General features: G+C 35.5%; 2 protein-coding genes across 2 annotated transcripts; both read right to left on the bottom strand.

Annotated features, from left to right (window-relative positions):
- Window positions 1-2,302: 2,302 nt before the first annotated feature.
- Window positions 2,303-3,818, bottom strand: LOC113341750 (putative nuclease HARBI1). Its single transcript, XM_026586508.1, has 5 exons — window positions 3,720-3,818; window positions 3,335-3,580; window positions 3,023-3,248; window positions 2,460-2,924; window positions 2,303-2,355 (listed from the first exon to the last, which is right to left on the bottom strand). The coding sequence occupies exons 1-5, from the start codon at window positions 3,816-3,818 to the stop codon at window positions 2,303-2,305; spliced, it is 1,089 nt and encodes a 362-aa protein (XP_026442293.1).
- Window positions 3,819-4,094: 276 nt separating this feature from the next.
- On the bottom strand, window positions 4,095-5,092 carry LOC113341749 (uncharacterized protein At2g29880-like). Its single transcript, XM_026586507.1, has 2 exons — window positions 4,763-5,092; window positions 4,095-4,673 (listed from the first exon to the last, which is right to left on the bottom strand). Exons 1-2 carry the CDS (start codon window positions 5,090-5,092, stop codon window positions 4,095-4,097), a joined length of 909 nt encoding a protein of 302 aa, XP_026442292.1.
- Window positions 5,093-10,625: the final 5,533 nt, after the last annotated feature.

Genomic DNA, 10,625 nt, shown 5'->3' with positions numbered 1-10,625 from the left:
GAACAGTTCGGCTGAAAAACATGTTGTGTTTTGAATATCGAATCAGCCGAACCTATATGTTCGGCTTATAAATATTTTATGATAATCAGTCGAACTTGAATAATCTATCTTACAGTGTTTGCCTCATTTTGATAAATATCAAATGTGTCGAACTTGACTCTGTGTATGGCTAATATCTTCCTATAAACTTGTCCATTTATAGGTGACTTATCACATTGTTTAGTAGAATCATACTCCCTCCGTTCCACTTTAGATGATGTTTTTGGAGTTTTCACGTAGATTAAGAAATGGAGAGAGATATAAAAAAATTCTACTCATGCCCTTGAGAAAAGTCTTCAAACATTAATTGTTATTTGTGTGTTTAAAAATAAACTTATGGTTCCAAGAAAAAATGTGAGGATATTCATGGTAGTTTTGTGGGAGAAATATGCAAACTATCAAGTAATGTGGAACAAAAAAATAACCCTAAACACTCATCTAAAATGGAACGGAGGGAGTATTTGTTTATTTTGGAAAATTTATTAAGGTTTATCATTTGTTTTAGCACCCATCCGGGAAAATTCAAAGGCAAGCTTAAAAGGAGAACAATGGAAGTGACTCCTTCTAATTCAAAAACTCCCAAACCTCGAGGTGGTCGCACTAAGAACTTGCATGCAGGGAAAAGGGGAATTGACACGACTTTCTCTTTACGTGTACAACAAGAGGGTGACAGTGATGAAGATAAGGATGATGGTGATGAAGGGGAAGAACCACAAGAAGAACTACAACAAGAAACCCAACAAAAACAAGAGAAATGGAAGAAGAAAGCTGATACATAGCAATCACATTTCTAGTGATGATTATGTTATACGTGAACGAGAGGATGGTTTGCCCCATGGTCTTCCGGAAGATGGTGGAAGAGTGTTGATTGTCTACAAGGAGTCATGGGCGAAGAGAATTTATGAGACTCCGGATCACAGAGGTGCAGTATGCCGCATATTGGGATATTTTCAAATAGGCTCCTGGGGTGGTGGCTTTAGTACAGGGTTCTGGTTTATGGCCTGCTATTTTCTATGCATAAGAGGAATTTTATGCAGTCACAAACTCAGCATTTTGTGAGAGATTTTTTCCGTAGACTTACACATTTCATCTCCCCTTTGGTGAGATGTCAATTACTCTCGATGATGCACAGAAGATTAGTGGTTGTTAGAATGAAGGGGAAAAATGTGAACTCAGTGGTTTATGAAATGACTTGGGATGAGTTGTATTTACTTTCTGAGGAAACTCTAGGTTGGCCAAAAGACAAGACAGAACCGGAGTTTCCTGCACTGCTAAAGAGGTGAAGTTTGTGGATTCTAGCACAAAGAAGTGGAAGAAAATCAAGTTCATCGCTTTGAAAAAGTATTTTGAAGACAAAAAGGAGAAAATTTCAAAGGGAGAGATGGTTATGGACGAGGTCACAGCTAGGCGCACTGCTACCACGTATTTGTTGTATACTTTAGGAAGTGTTATATTTCCCGATAACAGTGAGAACAAGGTTAATGCTCAATACCTTCGATTGTTAAGGGATTTGAAAAGCTTCTACAAGTACGCTTGGGGAACCACGGCTCTTTCTTTCCTATTGGAGCAACTTGGAACTGCCTCTAGGTTAACAAGTACAAATATTGGAGGTTATTTCACCATGCTTCAGGTAAGTTTACACACTTTAGTTCTATTTTCATGACTAAACTCGGCTCAATATTAGGTTTTAGTTTTACGCCGAACTTAATTTTATTAGGATTCGGCTTTTACGAATTTAATTGTTTACACCGAATCTAAGCAACATAACGCTATATTTGATAAACTTAGCTGGTTCAGCATGTTATTGTGTTTTCCATATAAGCCGAACTTTCTTCTGTTTCCCAAAGTTGGCATCCTCAATGATCCGATTCTACTGATTCTAATAAAAGAATTTTGGTTTTTTTCCTTCATATTGTTGATGTAGGTATGGATATACTCGGAATTGAAATTTGCTAAGGAAGATTACAAGTGGGTGGATACATTCCCTACCTCGGGTAAATGGATTTTCAAGGAAAATAATAAGAGGAATAAAATGGAAATCTTGATAGCTTTGAGAGAAAAGTTAGACTTTTTGGGTCTGTTTGGTAGCTTGGAAATGGGATACCATATGCTGGATTAGGTTATCATAATTTAATTTATGATAATCTGGAAAATGATTAGTTTTAGCGATGTTTGTCTTAAATTTTATCCTATCCTGGGTTAACTTAAATAGTGTTTGTTTGACATGATGTATAGCAGTAGGTTAATATAAATAATGTTTGTTTCAAACACCCAAATCCATATAAATTAATGTTGGACATTTTAAAATAAAAATATCTAAATTATAAATATTAAAATAAGAACTCGATAAAAAAATAAAAATATCCAAAAAATAAAAAATAAAAATTGATAAAAATTAATAATAAAAAAATAAATAGTACAACGACGTCGTCGATAATTATTCCATATTGCATCAGCAATTGAATTACGAAGTTCTGACGCTAAATCTCGGTCTCTATTTCTCCCGAGTCTGGCACCTTCGTCATTGTCTTCTGGTATCCCAGGATCAGTTTCTGGTATAGTGGTAACATCTTCACCATCAAGAAACAAATCATTTATACACTCCCTGCGAATATGGTTATGGATGATGCAACAAGCTAGCACAATTTTCACTTGTGATTCATACGGATATTGAGGTTGTGCTTGCAAAATAATGAATCGCCTTTTAAGTATTCCAATAATACGTTCAACTGCATTTCGTAATGATGAGTGTCGAAGATTAAATAATTCTTTGGCATCTTTTGGGCGATTTCTCCCATACTCTTTCAAGTGATAACGAACTCCTCGATACGGAGTAATAAAACTTGGCGTAAGAGCAAAACCTGCATCTCCAAGGTAAAATTTTCCTACACAAGTAAAAATTTAAGATTATATTACCCCAATAGTAAAGGAAAGAAATATTTACCCCAATAGTAAAATAAAAAAATAATGATATATATCATACCTTCTGGTACTATTAATTTATCGGATCTTGTTAAGGCTGAATCTAGTACACGCGCGTCATAAGCTGAACCTTCCCAACCCGCAAGAACATAATGAAATTGCAAATCGAATGAGCATGCTACTAAAACGTTTTGAGAAATAAATCCTTTTCTGTTCCGATAAAGAGGTTTTTCTTCCTCACTAACCATTGCCGGTATGTGAGTTCCGTCTATTGCTCCAACACAGTTCTATGTCGAATACATACAGTTTTTAATTAATAAAAATAACACAAATATTAATTTTAATTAATGAAATAACGATAAAATTTGTGTACCTTAAAGTATGGATAAAACCTCGGATTGTCTCTTATCTCATCAGGAGTACAAGGCCCTGCTGGTTGCAAGAAATCATCTGCAAGTTGAACAATAGCATCCAAAACAGCATTAAAGTGTCGACTGATTGTCTCACCAGAATGTTGAAAGCGTTCTTGGAGTACTCTATTGCGTTCATTGTGACCAACGGCAAGCATAAATATCGCCACCTTCTCCTCAACTCTAACTCCCTTGCTATGGCGAAGCAACTGTTTTTCTTGTAACAATTCACATAATAGCAAAAAAAACATGTTTTTCCATTCAAAAATTGTTTTGACATCGCGCATCATGTCCATTTAGAACTTCATCTACGTGAGCTGAGCCACTAAGAATTGAATCATAACATACGGTCTTCTCCACAAAGTATTGATAATAACATGCTATCAATGACGTTGTCGCTGCTGTGACAACTACTATGGCATCCTCGTCATCTTCAGAATTAGCCATAAATAAATTATATTATGTACCTAATCATGAAAAAGAAATACAAACAATCAAAACCAAATAAATAATAAATTTGAATTTATTGTAAAATTTAAATAAGTAATCATAACAAAGTTTCATAATCCATAAATAATTAAAAATCCGATACCGTGTTGTCGACTTAAATTTGAACCTAAACATAACCAGACAAAAACTCAAAATATCCACCTAATTAATTGGAAACCAAACCATATAAACGCAAACTAAACTCAAATCATCAACCTAATCACTTATGCCACTTTAATAGTAATCGGAATAGTTAAGCTTTGACAATAACCAACGTCGTCTCCTATCCCCACTCAACACTATGAAAATCTTTGTTTTTTTCTCATCTTCCAATAACTCTAAACCTTGCATGAATAAAAAATCATCCAGTTCTGGTACTATTTCCTCAAGTGCAGCAACTACACTTTTCTCCAGATAAGAGTTTCTATTTTCCTCTTTTTTGGTCGCTATATTGTTAACAACACTTGCCATCAAACTAATTGCTTCCACCATACCTTCACCAATACTCTTTTTTGTCTTTTTAAATGAACGAGAACTAGATCCTATTGATGTTCTCAGCTTTTTTTGCGGTTCAGATGTATTATCATCGCTGACGCTACCGTTTCCATACGTATTCTCGTTATGGTCTTCAGGATTCTCATTCTGGTCTTCAGTATTATCATCACGATCCTCATCGACCTCATTATTATCCCGATTATTATCATCCCTAAACCTGCTATACTTTCCAGTGGCCCTACTGTCACCAAATATCATAGCTAGTTCATTATATTGTGGAAGAGACCTTGTCCTCCACTGTTTGCATTCCGGATGTTTCTACAAGTTCAAATTTATAATTTAGTTACTTAGAAATATGATGATTATATAATAAAGCTTGATAAAAGAAATTAAATAAAATCATAAACCTCGATATGATTACTCCATACAGCATCAGGTGCAGTCACAATTTCTTTTCCATCATTCCAACCAAAACCACTTTGACCTCTAAGACTACTTACAACATTAAAAATTTTCTTCAAAGTTTTCATGCGATTTTTCGGCACTTCCTTATTAAAACAAGGTCCAAAGCTTTCTTTGAATTTGGTGACAATGCTCACCCAGGCAATTTTGCTAAATTGACCATCAAGTAATTGTTTACCAACGACTTGTTCCACCATAAGTTCTATAAACAGTTGATCCATTGGAGGAGTCCAAGTGGTTCTCCCATTTGCAACACTCGATGATTCACTCTCCATAAGTTCTATAAAGAAAAGCTAACACGTGAAAAATAAAAACAAGAGTCTAATCATATTACCCCTCAATTTCTCCAACAATTCAACAACCATCATCGTAAGACAAAGAAAAGATTGCGGAAAATTAACGAAGAAATCAGTAACATGGGGAAAAACTTAGGAACCTACTGCATTATAAACATGGTTCAAAATGATGCTAAAGTGCCAGAGCCAAGAGGAACTTAAAATATATTAAAGTCGTGTCATAAAGTTACCACCAAACCTAATTGAGCACTAAGCAATCAACTGAAAATAGATACATTCGGATAGACTAACTTATGAAGTCTAATTGATTAAAATAGTATACTAGAACATGATAGACTAACTTATGAACTACTACCACAATGAAAACTAATTGATAAAAATAGACTAACATGATCTAAACACAATGAAGCCAAAAGTTATTGTCTCATAAGACAGACCATCAGCTGAACCTTATATATGCCTTAGACTAATATTTACCATTTTCATTATCTATATCGGCAGATGTTAATCTAAAAGATACAAACAATTATGTGCCATTTAACATTCTTCAGTTAAGTATACCTTATTGACATACGAATGAACTCATCTTCCCTATTAACAACCTTCATTTATGTTAGCATCGTTCATAACTCATCCGAACATTACTAAAAGAACACACAACAAAAATTTTCCTTTGAGGAATTTTATCGAACAATTACGGTTCTGAACATAATTTCTAATTTTAAACAATTTCTGGCGTCCTAACACGAACAACTATACCATTCTTAACATATAAATCAAATATAGCAACAAACACATAGCAATTTTCAGAAAATAATCAAAAAAATCAATAATTAAAATTGAATAGACAATGGTTCCGAACAGAGGGAGAGAGATAGAATACCTGTGAGATAGAGGAAGATGAAGAACCTCTGCAAACAGGAAAAAAAAAACTTAATCAATTCTGTGATGAAAAGCTTATAATCATAGCAAATCTTATTTTTGGTACCTGAGATTTCTCTATGAATGTGAAAAAAAATTGAAGCAGTATAGAAGAGAGGAACGTATTTATAAACCCTTCGTGGGTTTAGTGGGTTTAGGAGTGGAGTCTGTTGCATTATCCGTGGACGGGAAATGGGGAGAACGAGTTTATGGGAGAATACCAAAATCCTGCTTTTTTGGTGTTCGAAAATCACGGGAGGTTATGCTATCCGTATCCACGATTAGAATATGCCTGAAACAAACACAAAATAACCGTATTTATTGGGATAACCCAACCTAGGTTGGGATATCTGGGTTCCCAAACACGCTCTTTGACTGTTGAACAGGTCGTATTTCAACCATACAAAAAGGATGAAGAAGATGATGAAGTTTTGGAGGATGAAGATATGTCATTGGGGATGTACTACGGGCTGTTGTTTTATCCCGAAGGATTTATAGTGTTTGATCCCCATCGAGTCCCCGTGAATATGGATTTATCCAAACGATTCCGGTGCTAGAGGAATCAAAGTTCAAGTTTTTTCCCAAGGGTTCTAAGGGAACAATATGGAAAGTTCATGGAATGTCGAATATGATCCCGATCCTACCACTGATTATTGGGATAAATTGGAAGAGAAAAAATTAAGTTGGGATAACTTAGAAGAGTTGCGTGACGACCCGTGTGAAGTTGACACGACTTATATAGATTGGTATAACCAAATTTTACATCCCTTAATCATTAATTGGGAAAGTCAAGCTTTGGTAGATGCTATGAGGGGAAAGCAAAAACAAAAGAAAGTGGAGCCGAAGACGAGGAAGAAATCAAAGAGACTTGTTGAAGATGTGGCAAAGGCTTACCGACCTATGTTATATTGAGTGCATTATTTTAAAGTTGTTTTCAATATTTTTGTATATTGTTACTTATTTGTTGTAACTAAATTTGATTAGGTGTTCGGTGGTAAAGACGTGTTGAAGAGGATGAAGAAGAAAATTGATTACAATGCAGAGATGGCGGTGGAAGAGCAAGAATATCTTTACAACCGTTGGGATGGAGTAATCAACAAAGGTGAAGGTGCGAGTGGAAGTGGTGGTAAATGTTTTTCAAAATAAAAAAAACTAGTCGTTGGAGTTGGTACGTTTAGTCAGGTGCGGATTCTAATTTGAACGCCATATAAGCCGAACCTTATAGATTTAAAAAATATTTGAAAAAAATAGCCGTTACAAATAGTAAAATCCATCAAACATATATATACCCACATATGGTATCTCATTAACAAAGCACAAAATGACAATCTCTATGTCATAGTCCTTTGTTTTCCCATAGTACTACTTGGGTGCCCTTATAATTATTAGTGATAGGGTAGTTTCTTAACCGGTCAGATAGTGACGCGTGTCCATTATCTGTTCGTTGTTGTTAGGTCTGTTAGAGCATTGCTCGGTCGAACTCGCATGCGTTGCTATCTCAAGCATGTTTGTCAATGTTAGTGATCAAAAGTATAAGTCTTGATTTCTAGTCTATTATAGATAAGTATCGGACTAGGATAGAAAGTGCAGTTGAGCTCAAGGACTTCATGGCGATTCATCATACAAGTAGAAGAACTACTCAAGGAACCGGTGGAACTTCTCGACAAAACGATATGTGGAGACTTGAACTTATCTATCACTCAAAAGTCTATCTACTCTATCTCCTACTCTTTGAAATAAGAAGTCGTGTGCTATATATATATAGACTTTTATTATACACATTTGGTATTTCGAGTCGAGTATACCTCACCTATCTATATCTCGAAATATGAGTTGGTAAGCTTTTCGCTTTAACCAAGTTTATCTTTACTATGTGACGAAAGTCATGATATGTTTCAATCATCTTGAAAATTGCTTTGACGAGAAATGGTGTAACAACTATATAACGTCCTCTAAGAATGTCTCAATGATTGAAATGAGAGTTTAGATTACATAACCAATGATGGACATAAGCATTTTTTTGGAAACACATTTATGTATAAGTCATATTCCTTGAACCAAAGTTTGCGAACTTTGTTGATAAAGAGAACCGGAAGAATGGCGTGAGCCATGTCCGTGAACTGCCGAAGTTCTCAAACCCGAGAATTTCTGCTGGAGTTGACAAACTATTTGCATGAAACTAAGTCCGCGAACTCAGTCCGCAAACCCAGTCTGCGAACCCGCGAAGTTCTCATACACGAGAATTTCTGCTGGAGTTTGTAAACTCTGCCCGGTAACTTAAGTCCGCGAACTTAGTCTCGATGATTATATATCTGAAGATGATTTCTGAACTTAAACTTAAAAAGACTAAGGAATATAGTTTGCAAACCGTGGGATAAAAGTTCATGAAGGGATTCAAGTGAACCAAATCATCTTTGCTTCAACTGTGTCTTGTTTAGTACATGAGATTTCCTTGCAATTGAACAACTCTCTAACTAGTTCATTTGAAATCATTTGAACTAGTTATGGTGAAGAAGAACATGGTTGATATGTAATGCTCATATGGCTAACCATTTGGTTAACTATTGTTGAACCAACAAGTGCATACGTTTGGGTACGGTTAACAAACCTAGAAGCGTGCATTGTCAAGTGTGTGTAACAATATAAGTTTTCGATCTAACGGTTGAGAAATATAGCTTGAATCTAAATCAGGTTTTCATCTAACGGTGGATATTGATTGATTTGTTAGCAAAGTAACTTAATTTCAAACCCTGATTTGAAAGACTATATAAGGGGAACTCTAGTATCTGTGCAAAACGAATCCCAACACCTCACGTGTGATACTAGTTTGCATACTAGAGTCGTTTCTCTTTTAACCTTAGGTTTTCTTCTTCTAAAACAAGGTTAACGACTTAAAGACTTCATTGGGATTGTGAAGCCAGACCGATACTACTTTTATCGTAGTTGTATGATCTGATCTTGCATCTTCTATCGTACGAGTACAATCAGATTGATTGGCTTGAGATTGATATCTTCGATAGGCAAGATATAAAAAGCAATCACAAACATCTCCGTCTCATTGTTTGTGATTCCGCAACATCTTGTTTCGCTACCATACGATTAAGATTGTTGTGAGGTGATTGATAACTCTAGGTTGTTCTTCGGGAATATAAGACCGGATTATCAATTGGTTCCTGTGCACCTTGATTATTATCAAAAGATGGAACTAAACCTTTTAGGGTTTATCTGTGGGAGACAGATTGATCCTTTGATAGACTTGTCTATGTGAGACAGATTTGTTTATTGTCAAGTCTTCGACTTTGGGTCATACAAACTCTTAGTTTTGGTTGAGATCATCTAAGGGAACCAAGTGTGCAGTATCCTGCTGGGATCAGAGGCGTGGGGAGTACAACTGTACCTTGGATCAGTGGGAGACTGATTTGGGTTCAACTACAGTCCAGTCCGAAGTTAGCTTGGAGTAGGCTAGTGTCTGTAGCGACTTAATATAGTGTGTGTTCAATCTGGACTAGGTTTCGGGGTTTTTCTGCATTTACGGTTTCCTCGTTAACAAAATTTCTGGTGTATGTGTTATTTCTATTTCCGCATTATATTGTTTATCTTTATAATTGAATTAATACAGGTTGTGCGTTGTAGATCATCAATTAGAATATCCGACCTTTGGTTGTTGATTTAAATTGATTTATCCTTGTATATTGGTCTTTGGTACCATCCAATTTATTCCTTGTATTTGATTAAAGACTCGCTGATTCTATTAGCTCGAGTAAATCATATCAGGAGAGAGATATTAACTCCTTGAGATACTTTTATCTAGATTGAGTCTGACTGTCTAGTTGATTCTCTAGAAAGTATATCGAAGTTAGTCCATACAGATTTCTATGAGAAATATTGGGTGGTGTTGTTAGACCCCCGATTTTTCAAGGTCAATCATTTACTTTAAATGTGTAAGAACAACTTTCTTATCTCTTTAATGAAAAATGCCTGAAGTTTATAGTAGAGGCTGAGTTCATTAGGAACCAAGATTTACTTTTATCTATCTTGATCATCAATTTATGTACTGAGAACAGTACATTTGGCATCAGAGCCACTCAAAAAAAAATTCGATGGGAGCTTCCGATCCAAAAATCGTTAAATATGTTGTAGAACTGATTCAGTGACAGCAACAAAGCTCTGAGGATCGTTTTGCTTCTATTAAAGACAAGCTTATTATACAACAACAAAAAACTGATTCAAATCAAGCATCGATTAATCAACGATTTGATGAACTGCTCTCCCATTTTCCTTCTACATCTAAATCAAATCAACAAAATGATTCCGGTGGACAAATCCGTGGTACTCAACTCGAGAATCCTCCAATCTTTGGTTCCATTTCTCCAGGAGGGACTCGAAATCACTTCAATAGAGTACCAAAGATTGATTTTCCCCGATTTGACGACGACAATCCTCGTGGATGGATCCAAAAATGTGAACGGTACTTCTAGCTTCACAACATCGATGAGAGTCGTCGAGTGGATATTGAAGCTATTTATCTTGATGGCAAGGACGATAAATGGTTTCTCAATTTTCAGGTTGGTCGCAATCGTATAACTTGGTT

Source organism: Papaver somniferum, unplaced genomic scaffold (assembly GCF_003573695.1).
Source record: "Papaver somniferum cultivar HN1 unplaced genomic scaffold, ASM357369v1 unplaced-scaffold_31, whole genome shotgun sequence".
Classification (NCBI taxonomy): Eukaryota; Viridiplantae; Streptophyta; class Magnoliopsida; order Ranunculales; family Papaveraceae; genus Papaver; species Papaver somniferum.
The sequence above is the reverse complement of the archived record's forward strand: the minus strand, read 5'-3'. Positions and strand labels throughout refer to the sequence as shown.

Coding starts and splice junctions, on each gene's coding strand:
- LOC113341750 (XM_026586508.1), bottom strand. CDS start 3,818: ATGGCTAATTCTGAAGATGACGAGGATGCCATAGTAGTTGTCACAGCA. Junction 3,581..3,719: donor AATACTTTGTGGAGAAGACC/GTATGTTATGAT, acceptor CAAGAAAAACAG/TTGCTTCGCCATAGCAAGGG. Junction 2,925..3,022: donor TAAATTAATAGTACCAGAAG/GTATGATATATA, acceptor TTACTTGTGTAG/GAAAATTTTACCTTGGAGAT.
- LOC113341749 (XM_026586507.1), bottom strand. CDS start 5,092: ATGGAGAGTGAATCATCGAGTGTTGCAAATGGGAGAACCACTTGGACT. Junction 4,674..4,762: donor TATGGAGTAATCATATCGAG/GTTTATGATTTT, acceptor TTGAACTTGTAG/AAACATCCGGAATGCAAACA.